Below are 19,402 nucleotides of genomic sequence, written 5' to 3' on the forward strand. Positions count from 1 at the left end.
TATGGGCAGTTTTTGCAATAAATACCGGTGACTGCACTTATATTTGCCTGTTACGTGTTTTATGTTGTTCAGAAGTGGGTAGGTTTAGGGTAGGGGTGGGTTAGGTGCTCCAATAAAAGTATAAATGTATATAAAATTATTTATATTTTTTACAAATGCATGCAAACCATTAAACTAAGACAAACAACTGAAAACAACGGAGGAGAACGTATTGTCATTTTCCATAAGCGTCTTGACCTGACGCATAAAGCAAGCAATTGAAAGCAATGGAGATCCTATTTTGTCATATACTGACGCCTAGGGGCACTTTTGGCGTCTTCATAGTGACGCGAAAGGCGTTTGACCATGCTTCAGTTTTTGACGCCTTGGGAGTGAGAATGGGTTGTATGTGACCATCTTTTCCACATGCATGACAGACAAAGCTTTGATGAGGTCTCTCATTGTCTTTACAATGTCTAGCAATGTGACCAGCTTTTCTGCATGCATAACAAATAGTAACACCTTCTGAATTTACTCTTTCTAATCTCTTTGGTCTCTGATGGAAACCATTAGATAATCTAGAACATTCTCTACTGCCAAAGGCAGCAACTGGATGTCTAGATTCTGCAGCTTTCATTTGACTATTTGCATTGAAATACTGTGTCATTTTGGAAATTATTTGCTCGTAATATGGTGTATTTACATCTACATGCAGAGCAATGGCTTCCCGCATGTGTGAACTACTCTGTAATTAATGCAGACTTAAACATGAGATTTTGTTTAGTTGCATTGAGCAAACCACTGTAACAGCTAAACATTTCCCACAACTTAGATGCAAATGCTAGAGGATTCTCTCCAATTTCCATTGTCACCTCAATTATCTTTCTCAAGTTAACCAAATTAGTCCCAACAAGTCTAAGTAGAGCTTCTCTCTTTGCACCTTTTTCTGCTCTTATCGCAAGTTTCCTGTGAGAGAGCACTAGTTAATGAGCGAGGAATGCAGATCATAAGAAGTCTACAAGCATCTTCGTCTGACACCCATATAAACATCCACTACCTTCTCCAGTTTTGACAAGAACTCTACAGGATCCATATTATCAGGCTCAAAAGTACCCACTGCTTTAACAAGACATTGAAAGTCCATAAAAGACAGCTGTCTAACAGCTTGGCCATTTTCATTTCTTTGATCAATAACCCTCTCATTTCTATTCTGTCTTGTTCGCACTGGTGCTACTGGGAACCTCACAGAATCATCTGAAAAATTATGTCGTTGACTAAAGGCCTCCTTGCAGTTATTCTCGTGATATTCAGAATTGGGTTGGGCATGTACCAACTGTCTAGCTGTCCCTTCATACAAACATCTAAGGGCGTTTCTTCAACTAGGGACACTTTTAGCCTTGTGAAGTTGAATAAAAAAAAATTGTTCAAAAGTCACGTAACACAGTCTCATAAGTTTAAATAATTTGTCTAGTTTTAAGGTCTGTAAGAGGACAAACTTAGATTACAAGAGAAATTGTTAATATTTTTTATTTTTTTAAAACCTGCAATAAACAAATGTCATTTCCACCACATCTCAATATACAGCTGTTGTTTAACCCTTCTGCGGCCTTCGGTCATTTCTGACCGGAGAATTTTACATTTCTAATTTTTAAAAATCGTAGCTTCACCAGAATGGTACGAAACTCGTAGACTGTTATGGCACCTGGTATGTGAACACACAAAAAAATTGAGAGCATGATTCGAAAAAGTTAAGTGGTCGTAAAAAAAAGTGTCACACTCATGGTCTTCGGTCAAAAATGACCGACCATAGGAAATGAATGGAAAACGGGAAAAAATTAAAAAGTACAGACATTTTTTGTGTGTACAATCTACAAATCCCCAACAATGCAGAAAAACATTGCACAGCAATGAAGGGGTGAAACTCTAAAACATCTAGAGTGCAAAATCAACACATCCACTCATACACACGCGCACACACACACACTTGTACACACACACACCCCAGTGAACTGGTGTGCCTGTAACACAGCAACGTAAAATAAAATCAATAATTCAACTACATTGCAGTTAAAAAGTGGACAACAAGGAATGGGTTATACTCTAAAACATCAAGAGTGTAAAACAGATACATCCACTCACACACACACACACACACATACACACTCAAATGACTTGGTATGGCTATAACCATATAGCCAAAATGAGTTAGAGTGAAATAAGAGGTTGAAATCAGATCAGACCCTGAAGGATTAGGCTCTGATAAAGCATTCTTCTTCATTTTGTTACATTTTATAGTTTTTAATGTTGTGTGTAACAAAATGCTTTGTGTTCAGGGTTGACTAGTAACAATAATGCAAAAATCTATATAATACCCTATATAATAATAATAATAATAATAATAATAAAAATAATGCAAAAAATAATAAACCTTTACAAAAAGTAGTCTTTGAGAATGCCTAAATATAAATTTATATCGACAACTTAATAAAAAGTAAAAAATGATGTCTAAAAACAACTAGGGAATTCACAAGAGACTCTATAGAATCCTATACAGGCAACTAGTGGTTACACCATGAAATTACATGTTTTTCTTTCTTTGCTCACACCAGGAGGCGCTAATGTGCATTCAAAAAATTGGATTTTAAAGGCCTAGTGTCTATTTTCATCTGAAATACTGCATAAATTGAAAAATAATTTGAAAAAATTTGAAAAAAAATTTTTTGTACTATTTTCAATGGGAAAAATCCATCATAATTATTGCATAAATATTAAATAGTACCATAAAATTATCTCAAAATACAAAAGAAAAAAGACAAAATATTATTGAACAAAAATATATTAGACTGATTTTACTGAAGGAAAAAAAAATTAAATTTCAGGTGTCCGGTCACTTTTGACTGTGAAGGCCATGAGTGTGACTCCCAAATAAGGAATGCAGAAGGGTTAAAAATAGAATAACTTATGCCACTTAACCCCTTAACCTCTTAACTGTCAGCGTCCCCCCTGTGGGACGCCTACGTTTACTTCACTATTTTACAATTAAATCCTAATCTAATCATGACAAACTATATATCGTTGGAAAGGTATAAGACTCCTGAATAGGTATTTTACCACTTTTTCTGTTAAAAAAATATGTAGGAAAAGTAATAGATTAATTTATTACAAGAGTGCACATGAAAAAAATCTACATCATAACAGGAGTTCTGACCTTTGTTACAGAAAGTCTTCTTAGTTGCCTTTTTCTCTATCACAAATTAGAAATCAGAAGAAATTATTTATCAGTAGAAAACTTAAAATCTCAAAATTCATCCTTTGAAACCCATTTTAAAATCAGACATTGCATTATCATGGAAATGGTACATTAAAATCATGTTACAAAATATTTTCATTCATAAATTATACAAATTTAAGTTTGGATAGTGCACTATAATGTCTCTGTTCAAAACTGTGAGTGACAGTTAAGAATTGTCTGAGATCATTTTTGTAACTAGTTTTATCAGTTTTTCCATAATGTACATAATTATACATAAATTAACTGCCCTAAGGACCAAATGCTGAACTGTACACCTGTCACACTCTGAAATTTAATATTGGTTTGGGTAAGAGCTTATTAGAAAATAAATAACTTGAATTTTTATATTAAGTAGAGCATGATCTCATAAATTGTGGATACATTTTTAATGTGTGATGAGAACTTTTTTTTATATTTTTTTAAACGTGTGTGGGGTGATGGAAATGACAGGGTGTTGTAGAAATGAATTAACGTGAATGTAGAGAAACAGTAGAGATATTTATTAGAACAAGTCTTAAACTCATCACACTCAAACTCTATTCAAAAAAGTCATTAAACATAACCACACCTGTTTTTAGTGTAGTACTGAGTTTGATGTATAAAACTGATTTGTCTCTCAGATGAACGGTTACAGTGCATACTGTAAATAACTGACACATCTGATGGCAAGGCAAAAATATAAGCAATAAATGATGCATCAATTTCAACATTGAGATAATTATGAGGCTATATAATTGTGAGAGTTTGATACTGCAATGTTCTCATTGGTCTCTTAAATGAACACTCATCTTCTGTAAAGAGTAACTGTAAAGAACACCTGAAACCGCATCATTTAAACAGAGGTGTTTTACTACTCCTTTTTCTTTTTTCCTCCGGTATCTCTCCCTGTCTCTTAAGTCTCTCTTCATATTTTATAGGGTCAGCTTTTATTTTGTCCCTATAGGCCTGTGACCTTTCTTTTGTTGTCTTAGGTGGCATCTTAAAAATAGATAATGAAATCAATTAATATAAAAGTAATATAATTTAGAAATAAAAATATCATAATATAAATATAAAAAGTATTGTAATATATTATAATATAAAAAAGTATTACACAAATCTACTCTCGCAATCCATATCAGTTGACCTATCAGTAAGCCCCTACCCTCGAACGCAGACTAGCCAATGGCAGTCGAGTATCAGTTAAACGTAGAGCGGAACTCGGACATCTGTAGGTTTCAGCGCCATAGAGAAACATTGGAAGATCCGAAGCTCACATTGGTTTTATGGGCTTTATGCTTCAAAAATGGAAAAATTATGTGCCTGGGGTACTTGTAACACTGATTCCAGGTATCCTGAGAGGATGGGCAATATAATTTATTTTATTACTTTTCCTGAATCCAAACAAAACAGAGCAAAATGTCCCTAAGTATTCACCCGAATACAAATGAAGACAAAAACGTTCATTTTCTGGTTGTCATACGCTCATTAGGTTACAATTTTCATCTGCTCAAGCAGAAAGTTAATGTTATCTTGTGCTTTAGCAAGGTATCTCTGACTAAAACTAGCTAACGTTAAAGTTAGTGAGTCCATACTAATGTAATGTTACAAACCTAAATAGCGGACTGTTCTCGCGTCTTGTACAGTGTTAGGTCAAAAACACATAAACGAAGGTCGACATTTCAGTGCCTCTCCATATTAAACTGGTTAAATGTACATTAATTTAATCGTACCCTGCGATACATGAACAGTGTTGATCCAGCATGTTGTCATCTGAGATCGTGATGACCGACCGTAATATGAGACTTCTCCCGCTTGCATTGTGATCTGATAACCCTCCTTCGAGTTACCCACCGTATTTATTTCTAAATATTTTATAAATCCCTCCATGGAATATTTAATTCCTATTTGGTGGCCTTCTGTGTCCAAAATTGTGCAAAAACATTGTGGCTTTTCCCAAAAGCATTGTAAGCCTAAATTGATGGTAGCTCCATTGGCCTACATTCTTCTTAGGCTTACAATGCTTTTGGGGGAAAACAGCCCAGGGCTTGATCGTAGGTCCATTGGTTTCAGTGGGGCTATGTACTTAAGCTTACAAAGTTTTTTTGAAACGCAGCCCAGATTAGCAGGAAGTGTGGAGGAGGATGCCAGGCCACCCAGCTCTCTCATGAAAGCAGTCTCAAAGTGTGCATTTAGAAGAGAGCATGTGAACTTCAGGTTATGATCAGAACGTGTGAATAATAATGATTGTCCAAAAATGAGATGCATGTAGCTTTACACACCCAAAACACTTCAAACAAGCATCGACAAAACAAGATAATTACAAATAATTAACTGTCAATCAATAAAGAAAATTGTCAATAAAAACTGTTCAAAATAATAAAAATGAATTTTTACCATTTTCTTGTATATCTACACTACTGTTCAAAAGTTTGGGGTTGGAAAGATTTTTTTAATGTTTTTGTTAGATTTCTCTCTGCATTTTTGTCAAAAAAAAAAAAAAACCGTAATGTGACTAACACAATTTAAAATAACCGTTTTCTATTTGAACAATTTAAAATGTTTTTTTATTTTTTATTTTTTTGCTGTGATCCTTCAGAAATCATTCAGATGTGTTGATCTGGTACTCAAGAAACATTTCTTAGTGTTATCAGTGTTGAAAGCAATTGTGCTGCTCAGTATTTTTGTGGAAACTTTGCAGTTTGATCTAGGAAATTACTTCAATGCCACACGCACACTTGCTAATTCTTCATCAGAGGAGAGATGGAAATAGATACAGAATAAGGAAAGACCTTGTGTACCAAGGTCAGTTAAATGAGATGAAAGAAGCAAGAATCACTCTAGGGAGAGGAATAGGAGCGTGTGCATGTAGCAGACCTTGTAAAAGTGTGCCGTGTATGTATGAATGTGAGAGATCTGTGTGGGAGGATTCTGGCAAGTGTTCATGAAACAAAACCTTTTGAGTGATTGCTGTGTCTTAGATATGGTTATATCCAGGGAATGTTTGTGTGTGGGAAAAGACCTTATGAAGGAGTTGGGGGATGTTTTGGATTGTAGAGATCCGTGGGTGCCTCAGCTGTGTGAGAGAATCTGAGTGTGTGTGTGTGTTTATTTGTTAGAACCAGTCTAGACTGGCTGAAGAGCTTTAGTGTGTGCCACTGTTAGGAATGTAGCACTCTAGATTTCTCTCATTAATATACACACATGCAGACAATGACATTTATTGTCAGCACACATTCTAATAACAATCTAAAATAGAGGTATTCATCAAACTTTCCAACTGGCACAGTTTCTAAATTTCCTTCACAGCGGAAGTCAGAGTAATCAATGTGTATACAGTCATGGCCAAAAATATCAGCACCCTTGGTAAATATGATCAAAGAAAGCTGTGAAAATTAATCTGCACTGTTAATCCTTTTGATCTTTTATTTAAAAAATTCACAAAAATCTAACCTTTCATTGGATAAGAATTTAAAATGGGGGGAAATATCATTATGAAATGTTTTTTTTTTTTTTTTCTTTTCTCAAATACACGTTGGACACAATTATTGACACCCCTAGAAATTCTTATGAGTAAAATATGAGTAAAGTATATTCCCATTCATATTCACAATTTTGAGCTCTCCAGAGTGATTATGAACATGAAATTATCCATCCATGGCTTCCTGTTTCACAGAAATATAAATAGGAGGGAAAACAAAGCCCAAATTCCCTTAATCATCCATCACAATGAGAAAAAACAAAGAATATACAGGTGCATCTCAATAAATTAGAATGTCGTGGAAAAGTTCATTTATTTCAGTAATTCAACTCAAATTGTGAAACTCGTGTATTAAAGGTGATATTACGCAGCGCCTGAAAGTAGTCCCCAGCTATATTATAACTAGTTACCTAGCTGGGGACTACTTTCAGGCGCTGCGTAATATCACTGCGCTTGCTGCGGCCATGGTACGGCAGCAAAGTTCCTTGATTATTACGCCGGAATGAGAGAATAGTTCCTAATCATACCAGCCTAGAAAATCGCAACTTTTAATTTTCCGCCGGTCTTAGTACACGATATAACTACAGAAGAGTCAAGTTTTAAATAGGACAAATATCGAAACTCTTTGGTCATTTTTGAACGCGATGCTACTGGTCTAATCGGATTCAATGATCTATGCTAAGCTATGCTAAAAGTGCTATCGCCAGACCCGGAGATCGGCTGAATGGATTCAAAAATGGTAAAACTCAACTTATTAACTCTGGGGGAGTTGGAGAATGAGCCTATTTCCAAAAAAAGTGGAGTGTTCCTTTAAATAAATTCAATGCACACAGACTGAAGTAGTTAATGTCTTTGGTTCTTTTAATTGTGATGATTTTGGCTCACATTTAACAAAAACCCACCAATTCATCTCAACAAATTAGAATATGGTGACATGCCAATCAGCTAATCAACTCAAAACACTTGCAAAGGTTTCCTGAGCCTTCAAAATGGTCTCTCAGTTTGGTTCACTAGGCTACACAATCATGGGGAAGACTACTGATCTGACAGTTGTCCAGAAGACAATCATTGGCACCCTTCACAAGGAGGGTAAGCCACAAACATTCATTGCCAAAGAAGCTGGCTGTTCACAGAGTGCTGTATCCAAGCATGTCAACAGAAAGTTGAGAGGAAGGAAAAAGTGTGGAAGAAAAGAGAGAACCACAGCCTTATGAGGATTGTCAAGCAAAATCGATTCAAGAATTTGGGTGAACTTCACAAGGAATGGACTGAGGCTGGGGTCAAGGCATCAACAGCCACCACACACAGACGTGTCAAGGAATTTGGCTACAGTTGTCCTCTCCTGAACCACAGACAACGTCAGAGGCGTCTTACCTGGGCTAAGGAGAAGAAGAATTGGACTTTTGCCCAGTGGTCCAAAGTCCTCTTTTCAGATGAGAGCAAGTTTTGTATTTCACTTGGAAACCAAGGTCCTAGAGTCTGGAGACAGTCTGTGATGATTTGGGGTGCAATGTAATCTGCTGGTGTTGGTCCATTGCATTTTTTGAAAACCAAAGTCCACTGCACCCGTTTACCAAGAAATTTTGGAGCACTTCATGCTTCCTTCTGCTGACCAGCTTCTTAAAGATGCTGATTTCATTTTCCAGCAGGATTTGGTACCTGCCCACACTGCCAAAAGCACCAAAAGTTGGTTAAATGACCATGGTGTTGGTGTGCTTGACTGGCCAGCAAACTCACCAGACCTGAACCCCATAGAGAATTTGTTGAGATAGTGAATTGGTGGGTTTTTGTTAAATGTGAGCCAAAATCATCACACTTAAAAGAACCAAAGACTTAAACTACTTCAGTCTGTGTGCATTGAATTTATTTAATACACGAGTTTCACAATTTGAGTTGAATTAATGAAATAAATGAACTTTTCCACGACATTCTAATTTATTGAGATGCACCTGTATACTTAAAGTACGATGTAAAGTTCACTTAAAGAAAACTTACGAGTATACTTGCAGTATAAAACTACTAAACTAGTAGACTAATACTAAACTAATAGCCTACGTCCTACATTATCCGCCGGAACGCCTTCCACGTACGACAGTCAGCGGAAGTGAGAAAAAATGTGTTTATTACATTTTAAATATGGATATTTTTCTTACAAAAACACATGGATTCGCTACAGGAGGCCTTTATTCACCCCCCAAAGCCGTGTGAGGCATGTTTTATTACGGATGCACGCGCTTTATTTCACATCTTCTGGACTGTTGACAAAAATCACCCACTTACCCCATTGTAAGGCTTGAAGGGGCCAGGACAATTTTTTAAATATAAATCCGATTGGATTCGTCTGAAAGAAGAAAGTCATATACACCATAATGATTTGATGGGGAGTAAAACACAGGCTAATTTTCATTTTTGGGTGAACTAACCCTTTAAGTAAAGATCATGTTCCATGAAGATATTTTGTAAATGTTCTACCATAAATATATCTCAGCTTAATTTTTGATTAGCAATATGCACAGCTAGGAACTACATTTGGATTTTCTCAATATTTAGATTTTTTTTTTTTGCACCCTCAGATTCCAGATTTTCAAATAGTTGTATTTCGGCCAAATATTTAGCCTGGTAATACCAAATTCTGCTACTTCGCTTTGCTTCGTAGACAGAGTCTGGAAGGGCATAATTGACAAGCATTTACTTTCTCGTGGGGGGGCGCTTGTCTGAAGTTTAAAATCCCGTACCCGTAAACCAATCAAATAATGTTTGGTTATGACGTATGTAATGTGCCGGCTCAGCCGCCTCGAACTTCCGATGTAAACACAGGTATGCGGTAGAGGGTGGATTTTCAAACCTCTCCCGTCCCACTCCCACAAAAAAAAAAATCTCGTCCCTTCCCAATCCCTCGAAAAAACTGGGGGAAAATCCCGTCCCGTTCCAGTCCTGGAAGAATGACTCCCATTCCCTCCCACTCCCGTGTTTTTTTTTTTTTTTGTACAGTAAAATACAGTACAGATCACAGCGTGCCCACCTTAGTTGAATAAAACTCCAAAATGTAGTTTTTTGTTATTATATTGAACAGAAAGCAAGCTTAATGCACAGTGTGCATTGCACACACAATAAATTTCATGTAAATCATCCATGCTAACACACACGTTTTCTATTTGAATTTTTTATTTTTTTATTTGAAAGTAGACATTTCACTCTCTATAGATATATTTTTCATAGACGGAGTTTCGAAGTTCCTCGCTCAAGTTCACAGAGACCTAGATGGCAGAAAGCGCATCCTGTTTGCTTTAATTACCTTACAGAAGCGCATCGTTGTTATTCTGAGTGCACACAAATAAACGTAAGAGTCTTTACAGATTCGAAAGATGTATTAGGCTACTTTTATCTGTATGACCAAAAATTACGGAGATTTTAAGAGCAAGTGAGCGCACTGGTGCCTGTCCTGCAGCGAGCGGGCTATTCAGCTTCCACTCTCCAAACAAACACTTCAATAGTGCACATTTCTCTAGGTTGTCATATTGAGCGGCCATGTAAAGTTGCTACTACATACATCTTTCGGATGAAAAGCCATATTTGAGGTCGATGAATGATAGGTGAGCGTTTGGATGTCCTGCCCGAGTGTATTACTACATAGACCAGCCGTTAACAATCTGTCCATCACGGACTGCGTCATTCACTTAACCAGCCACACCAAAGCAAACAGGAGGAGAGCATAAAGAGGCAACTAGAATTGAGTTCAGAATTAAAATATACAGTTTATAGTTTATTTATATAAAAGGTATATTTGTGTATAAAGTTGGGTATCATTTCTATTCCTGGTCCCGCCCACTCCCGCTGACATTTTTTCCTGTCCCGTCCCAATCACGTGATTCGTAGCGATTTTGTTTCCCATCCCGTGGGATTCCCGTGACCCGTGGAATTCCCGGAAAAATGTCAGCCTCTAGTATGCGGTGAAAACAAAACCATCGAGCGAAATACCGGAGTGAAGATGGCTGTGAACGACTTTTGCAGATTACGTGAAGTAAATCTACGCATCCACGGTAAATTAAATTAACTAAACTTTTCCCAAAACCTATCGGGAGTAGGGCCACAACATCACCTCCATTCAAAATGTGAACCAAACACTCTTCTTTTCTTGTTCGGGCTTCAATTGGCAAATGCAGAGAATATTCCCCACAACAGAGCGAATAGCATCCCATGTCTCCATGTCCGCTGTCGTTTTAGATTTCCCTCACCTAAACTACAATCTTAAATTCGGCGCTTAGCATCTACATTACGGCTCTCAGCCCGTTCTCTGTTCGTTGGTTGGCCGGCTGCTGCGGAACCGAAGATAATCTGGGAGATGCTTTGCTATATCAGACTGAGTACAGAAGCGAACTGAAATTGAGTGGAAGTACGAAGTCTGATGTAGTCAGGCTACCAAATATTGTCCTATCCTAACAAACCATACATCAATGGAAATCTTATTTCTTCAGCTTTCATTGGATGTATAAATCTCAATTTAAAAAAAAAAAAATGTACCCTTATGACTGGTTTTAAACTGGTTTATCATTGCTGTTCCATAAGCACCACCTGCTGGGGTGAGAGCGGGATGAGAGGAGAACAGCCTTTTCTTGCCATTTGAAATTCTTATTGCCAGGACATTTGGCCAGGCTATTCTGAAAAATGATGGTGACAAGCTGTCTCTGTACACGGCTGACCACTGCACTGAGACGGGGCTGCTTATGAGTTAGTGAGTGGCCACAAGGTACACAGTACTCTGTACACGGCTGGCCACCTATCCAAGGCAGGGGCTGCTTATAACATGTGAATGAGTGAGTGACTGAAAGTCCCCCTCGCTCTGCATACAGCTGACCACTGTACTGAGCCGGGGGCTGCTTACACCACATGAGTGAGTGAGCGACCAACCGCAGACTTCTCTGTGCTCTGTTCATGCCTGGCTGCTGCACCAAGACAGGGGCTCCTTATAACACGTACATGAGTAAACAACTGGGAAACCTCTGTGCTCTGCACATGGCTGATCGCTGCACTGAGTGGGTTGCTTGCATTTTGCGAGTGAATGAACAACCAAAACCTTCCGAGCTCTGTACACATCTGATCATTGCTCTGAGGTAAGGGGCTGCTGCTATCGGGTGAATGAGTGAGTAACTGAGACTATGCTATGTGTTCTGTATATTGTTGGCAGCCACTCTGAGGCAAGGGGCAGCTGATATCAAACGAATTTGTGAGTGACTGTATCTTTTCTGTGCTCTGCACACAGCTGGCCGCTGCTGATATTGTGCAAATTAGAGAGCAACTGGAACTTCGCTGTGCTCTGTACATGGCTGGCCACAGCTCGGAAGCGAGGGGCTGCTTATATGAGGTGAATTTGTAAGCGACTGGAGCTTTCCTGAGCTCTGTACATGACTGACGCTTGTCTGAGGCAAGGGGCTGCTGGTATCATATGAATGAGCGATTGAGTGACTGGAACTTCTACGCACACTGCACACAGCGGGCCGCTGCTCTGAGGCAGGGGGATACTTGTACCCTGCGAATGAGGGACTGTGAACCTCTGATAATCTGTTTGATTGCGATTTCACTTTTTTAACGTTAGTTAGAGTGTAATGTTGCTGTAGCTATGAGAAGCGTTATACATGGACGCGTGTGCGGTTGCCGTACTGTATTAAAGCTTTAATCAGAATAAAACCGTATATTAAAAGCTAACAGAAGCAGTAGCATTTACAAATAACAGCGTATCTAAAAGTATGAGATAACAACAAACAAAAAACTTAGACCTACCATTAAAAGCTGTGCTTGCACAGATTCTGCGTGATCCTCTTCACTAATATCCTCTGCGTCTCAATCGGGCTCAAACTGATAAGCAATATAGATCACGCCATTGTTCACAATACAACCAGAGTGCATGCCGCTGAAGTGAAGGGTGGGACGTTCAGACGCGTTCTAGGGGCAGTTTAGCCAATCACAACACACTGGGCCAGCTAACCAATCCGAGCCCATCGTGTATTTCTGAGGGAAGGGCTTCATAAAAGCAGGAAATGATCAGCGTGTTTAGAGGATAAGGGACAGAGCGGTGTAGAATAAAGGTAAATGATGTGAAAAATAGTTTTTTAACAAACGAAGCATTAACACGTTAGACTGCACCCCATAAACACAATCAAGCCTAGAAAAAAAAAGTCAACCACCCCTTTAAGCAACACTAGTGGCGAGGCCATTTTCCCGCCAATTCAGATCCCGACTTTGGGGGAAGGTAGGAGGAGAACGCGGGACCTGAGCCCTCGTGACTTGTTACCCGAGTCTTATGACGCTTTTCCACTCCGTGGTACGACTCGGCTCGGCATGGCTCAGTACGGCACAGCTCGGTTCGCGTTTCCACTGCAGTTTACCACATTAGAGTGGGCGGGATTATTCACGTGTCATTATAGTTGCGCTGCCTCTGCTGCCGTGACTCCTGAAAAACTTTTTCATTCCACATTACGGAAGTGTACTTGTTTTTCACCTGGGATCAGTTTTTCACCCAGGTAGGCCTAATTCAAGATCGGATTTATATCCGTTTTTCATGTGGCCAAATGTAACAAATCAGATGGATATCCGATCCGACAAAACGCATAAAATAGGTGTAAACAAGCCCTAACTTGTCTTTCCTCTCCCTCCCTCAAAATCAACTGACATGATAGTAAAAGGTCAGAAGACTGAATCAATGTTTCATGCGGCACATTCGGAGATTTATTTATTTACTTTATTTTTTAAACTGAATTACCGGTGTTGTGAATTGTGCTTAAAAAAAAAAAAAAAAAATGTATTTTCATCTTCTCTGACAAGCGGTTCCGCACATGCAACTAACATAAAACACACTTTCAATAAAAGAAAAAGATTTAACCATAATAATAATAATAATAATAATAAAACATTTAGCCTTAATAATCCACAGTAGCATCGGGTTATTTATTTGACAATATGTAGTTAAAATCATTTACTTTAGATTGAGTGAGGTGAAACCAGCCACAAAGCAATTTGTTAGCCAGCTGCTGATTTTATTCAGATGTGGTAGAAAATTAGACTACTAGTTAAATATAAACTTTTTAATGCTACTTTTAAATGCTTTTTCAATATTTATATAATTGTGAGGTCTAGCAAAGGATCCTATCTTACAAAAATATGAAAGCCAGTTTTATTATATTCCCTGACACTGGCTGTTTTTTCTTTCATGAATAAATATAATTAAAAATCACAAACTGTTTATTTGCATTTATTTTAGTTATGGTCAGTATTGGGTTCACAGATCACGTGGGGAGGGTAGGCTACTTTTTACTGCGTGTGTGGATGACCGTCAGCCACCACCGAATACCTTTTTTTGACCCTGGGTTTTCCTGGGCATTGGCTATTGCGACACAATAGCGTGATTCAATGAGGCTTCAGGAAAGTTCAGAGAAAGGGATTTCCCCTAGCGATTACACAATGTTGAGACTGACTTGAAAGGAATGCCAACGCCATGGATTGACTGTCACAGCAAAGCATGGTTTGAACGCCCCAGCTGAACTGGCAGTTTTTTACTGGTGTCGCAACCAAGTCAGAACTGTCTGTTATTGCCTGAAGCACAGGGCTCCACCCCAGTAGTTTGAAGAGTGCCAGCTTGCCGGGTTTCTTTATCAGCACCTTTGTCTTTTTATTTTTTTTTTGTATTTTGTACATTTGATGAAAAATAAATTTAGCCGCCATCTCACCCTGTTTCTCCATTAGCACCTTTGTCTTTTCTTTTTTCTTTTTTGTACTTTTGGTGAAAAATAAAAGTAGCGAAGTTAAATACTATTTTTTATTCAACTCAAGTAAAGAAGAATCAGAATCAGAAATCAGAATCAGAAAGAGCTTTTATTGGCAAGTATGCTTGCGCATACAAGGAATTTGTGTCATAAGTTGGCATGGGCCGGTATGAGATTTTGACGGTATGATAACCTTCATGGTATCACAGTATTGCGATTACAGCTCTAAAATATGTTATTTTTAATTGTCTGGGTAAAAAAAAAAAAACTACTATTTATTTCAACACTGAAACAAACGGCATGTGGGTCTCTGTCTTGATCGGGGGTGAAAGGGAGAAATGAACATGACAGATATATAGATTATGTTCGACCTGGAAGTATTTATTTAGCGATCGGCACTAAAACGTCATCTGTACAGAACATCGTTGTGTACGGAACATTAGTCTACGTTACCCGAAAAATTCCCATACAGCAGACTTCGTCTTTTTCGACGGGGGGGAAATTTCCAGCTTTTGTACCTTCATTTCTGAGAGTGTACAGTTGTGCTATAGATGATAGAATGGGATAGAATAGAAAGGTACCACAATTTAATTATACTCACAGTAGAAAAAAAGTATTTGTTCTGCAACAAAAAATATATTTGTAATTAGCTACTTTCCACCTCTTCATTGGTGTTGCTATCAGTTCATCTATATGGTGACCTCTGACCTAGAGATACACAGAGTTTGTCTCGTCTGCCCCTCATGGTAGTGATGCTTTTGCACAAGTCATTCACTGAAGCGACTCTCTCTCTGCTGATTTTGGGCAGGGCGGGTGTTGGCAGTGATGATCCATGCCAGGATGTCGAACTTCTACTCACACTACAAGAATTCCACTCAGGCAAACGCTGTCTGGTGCCCTGAGTGGACAAAGAGCTGTGTGTGTGCGTCTGAGGATGACTGGGAGGGCTGGGATTGAGTCTGGGGAAGGGGAGGTCCGGGTGAGTCACTGTAGATCTGGAGAGTTGGGTGTATGTCTGGGTTTCGTGTGGTTTTGAGTGTTTGAGTTCCAGCAGTTGCTCTTTGGCCAGGGTCAGTGCTGCTGTCAGTTCTTCCCTCTCTTCACACTCACGCCTTACTGTCTCCTCAAGAAAGAATTTCTACATGGCAAAGAGAGGGGGAAAAAAGGTATAGGGACAGAATGAGACAATATTACATAATGTCTCTCACAGACCATTACAACCCTAACACACCAAAACTGGACAATATATCCTTATCAAACTCCCCACAGGGAGATCATGGATGTTCAAAACCTCCTGTCACCATGACCATTTCTCTAAGAGCCTCTATGTTGGCCACACTACCTGAACATTTACACTTTGTACATTTAATTATACAACAAATATGTATACAACTAAATAAGATTTACACAAAGTAGCTACTGAGCCTTTAAACATATCAAATGCCTTTACCCTAATTTACAATAAATCTGTAATCCATTCTGGTGTTTTTTGACTTAAAAGATAATTTTTACCATGTGAAAGTGGGATGGTGGGAAACTCAATTTGGAAAGAATCTTGAGCAGCTGAAATATGACCAAGAGAAAACACATGTGCCTGCGAAAACTCACGTGGTGGAGGAATACCCCAGCATCTTCACACACAAGTTCTGGGAATTTCCCGAATTTACGTCACAGACATACATGTGCTTAAGATTGAGGCCGTGACCAGCATTACACTTCATGTCACTACAATCTTTTGGTGAGACAGTGTCATCTAGTGGTCATAATGACATACTGCAGTATACAAATGGAGTCAGCACTGCTCAGACTCCAACCTCACCTCATGTTCAGAATTAAGAAATTGCATGTATTTATAAAGGCACTCATGAATGCTTCATTCTAATGGGCTAACAGACGTTCTAAGGGGTCTATATCTGCAAGGGTATTAAGTAGTTACAGGTTTGTAGTAGGGTTATTATCTTCAGCTAAAACAAAAACAATTTTTTGTTAATTAAAATAAAGCTAAAATTAAAATGTAAATATTAGATCAAAAACTTTAAAAATTAGAAATATTGCATTGGTAAATAACTAAAGTTTAGGTTGAGCAAATGTTACTACTTGGTAATTAGCTAATAAAAATGACAAAAACATATGAGGAAAAAAAAACAATTACTAAGTAAATAAACTGAATTTAAAATGATGAATGAAAACAAAAATAAAATTAAAATCTGAATATTCATAAAAACAAATAAAAAAAAAAACTCTCTTTGTATTTAAATAATATATGGGTCATTTCTGGGACTAGGTAACATTTCAACTTGGAATATACTATTTATTTATTTTTCAGCTATATAAAATTCACTTTCTAATTACCCCACATCAGTAGCACATATCAAACCTCCAAAAAAAAAAAAATGTAAATCATATTTCATTAAAGACCTTTTATTTACTTTTCCCCCCCAGATTTATGGTCCTTGCATACTGAGCAGTGTTGGGTGTAACGCGTCACTGTAATTAAATTACTTATCCACTGAAAAAGTAAAGTAAGGGATTACTGTTCATTTTTAGGTAATTTAATTACAGTTACTTATAAAGTACTTGTGTTACATGTTCTAAAATCAATATTGAATTTGAAATCTAAAGTTACCATCTAAAGATAAAATTGAATGCAGCGGCGTTAACCCTCCGCGCGGCGGTTCGTTTACTTTCAGATTTTCCTGATTCACAGAGAAACTTTAAATACTCAGATACATATAAGTAGGGTTGCCAACCGCCCCGTATTAGCCGAGACCGTGCTGCCGCGACTGTGAGAGCGGCTCAACGGTGTTTAGTGTCCCGCAGCAGCAGCGAGAGCAAGTGACTTCAGCACAGCTGAAGAGTTCTGCGTTCAAATGCACGCAATTAGGCTAAATCTTACCGCAAAGCCCCAGCAAACACGATCATGAATGTGTCCGCAGGAAATAGTAAGGACCTATTTGAATTATTTACTAATAAACTAATGTTTGCTGAGTCCCTGTCACAAGGATGAAGTTGCTGATCCTGACTCGCAGTCTCCTCATTATACACGCCTTTAGAGAGAAATGCATCTTTATTGATTATGATTAAGATTATAAAAAAAGAGGTGTTCAAGACGAGACGCCAGAAAGCGCATCATGTATGTTTTCTTTGTTTAATAAAAGCACAACGTTTTGTTGATATTGTGAGTGCACACAAATAAAAGTAGACCCTTTACAGTTCCGAATGATCTATTACTCTTACCTTTATCAGAAAAAAAAAAAAAAAATGACGGCGTAGCCTATTTTAAGTTGTTTCCACTGAAAAAAAAAAAAATGCAAGTGATTGCCCTGGTGCCTCCATGTCCTGCAGAGCGCGCTTTAGCTTCCACTCTCTGTACAACTTGGATATAGGTTAGCGCACATTAGCGCAGGTTTAACGTTTAAACCTTGTTATATGCTTGAACTGTTTTAGTATATCTATAGATTTTATTTAGTTAACGTGTTATTTTTACATAAACCTGTATGGATTTTACTAGTTGGGCTTTTTCTGAACATCTTACCAAACTGAAATGTATTGTTTAACTTTTAAGCTTTTTTGTTATTCAGATATTTTGCAGAGTATTTATATTTGTTAACCAAAGAAGGTTAACATTTTTTATAAAAATGTTTTAGTATTAAAGTTGTGTTAAATCTAAAAGGCTAAACTATTCTATGTTTGACTCAAATTGAAAGAATAAACAGTTTAATTTCTATTAAGGTTTATAGGGATTTTAAGATGTAGCCTAATTAGCGATTTGAATAATTAAGTTACTTATTGAGTAACTAAGTTACTTTTCAGACAGAGTAATCAGTAAAGTAATTTAAATACAATATTGATGATGTAATTAGTAACTGTAATTAATTACTTTTTGAAAGTAACTTACCCAACACTGATACTGAGTCCAAAATGTTCGTATGCATTTTTTCGTATTTATCATCCAAACCTTGCACACAGTCAGATGCATCAAAATACCTCTCAAAATACTTGCTATGGATGCGAAAAATGCACACATTTGAACCCAATCCCATTTTTAATGACAGAATAAAGTTTTGGAGGCAAAGGAGAAGTAGTCTCTTCTGCTCACCAAGCCTGCATTTATTTGATCCAAAGTACAGCAAAAACAGTAAAATTCTGAAAAATGTTTATTATTTAAAATAACTGTTTTCTATTTGAATATATTTTAAAATGTAATTTATTCCTGTGATTTCAAAGCTGAATTTTTAGCATCATTACTCCAGTCACGTGATCCTTTAGAAATTATTCTAAAATTCTGAATTGCTGCTCAAAAAACATTTATTATTATTATTATATTGATAACAGCTGAGTAATTTTTTTCAGGTTTCTTTGAATAGAAAGTTCAGAAGAACAGCATTTATCTGAAAGAGAAATCTTTAGTAAAATGATAAATGTCTTTATCATCACTTCTGATCAATTTAAATCATCCTTGCTAAATAAAAGTATTAATTTCTATAATTTCTTTCCTATATATGGTTGAATTGTTATAGTGTATAAATGCTGATCTTTGGATATTTTTATTAATCAAAGAATCCTGAAAAAAAATCTACTCAACTGTTTTAAATATTGATAAATATTTTAAATATAAAAAAAAACAAAAAAACATAACAATTCTTACTGTTCAAAACATTTTGACTGGTAGTGTATATTTGTAACAACTGGATCATTTGCATTAACAAGCACCCACCCCTTAGTGCCCCCTTTTTTGGTTTGGGCCACTGCCCCTCAAAATGTCTGTGCACGGCCCTAGCACCCACATATAGAACTTTTTCTGAACGCGGAAATCTCCCCCGATTAGAACGGTGCTTTACATTTCCGGTTTCTAGCCACATTTACATATTTTCAGAGCTGATAATATAATGTGAAACCTATGAAAGTCAATTT

General features: G+C 37.3%; 1 protein-coding gene across 10 annotated transcripts in view; it reads right to left on the reverse strand.

Moving 5' to 3' along the window:
* The window catches only part of lekr1 (leucine, glutamate and lysine rich 1), a 126,198-nt gene that overhangs the window by 3,283 nt on the left and 103,513 nt on the right, over positions 1–19,402 (reverse strand). For 8 of the 10 annotated variants that reach the window (XM_058752342.1, XM_058752341.1, XM_058752346.1 and 5 more), the window contains one exon: positions 14,601–15,626. The exons of the other annotated variants lie outside the window; for them this stretch is intronic. In XM_058752342.1, coding sequence (XP_058608325.1) covers positions 15,174–15,626 — 453 coding nt within the window. In that variant the 3' untranslated portion in view covers positions 14,601–15,173. Of the gene's footprint in view, positions 1–14,600; positions 15,627–19,402 lie in introns of those variants that run through there. 10 annotated transcript variants of the gene reach the window in all.

Source organism: Onychostoma macrolepis, chromosome 18, assembly GCF_012432095.1.
Source record: "Onychostoma macrolepis isolate SWU-2019 chromosome 18, ASM1243209v1, whole genome shotgun sequence".
Taxonomy (NCBI): domain Eukaryota; kingdom Metazoa; phylum Chordata; class Actinopteri; order Cypriniformes; family Cyprinidae; genus Onychostoma; species Onychostoma macrolepis.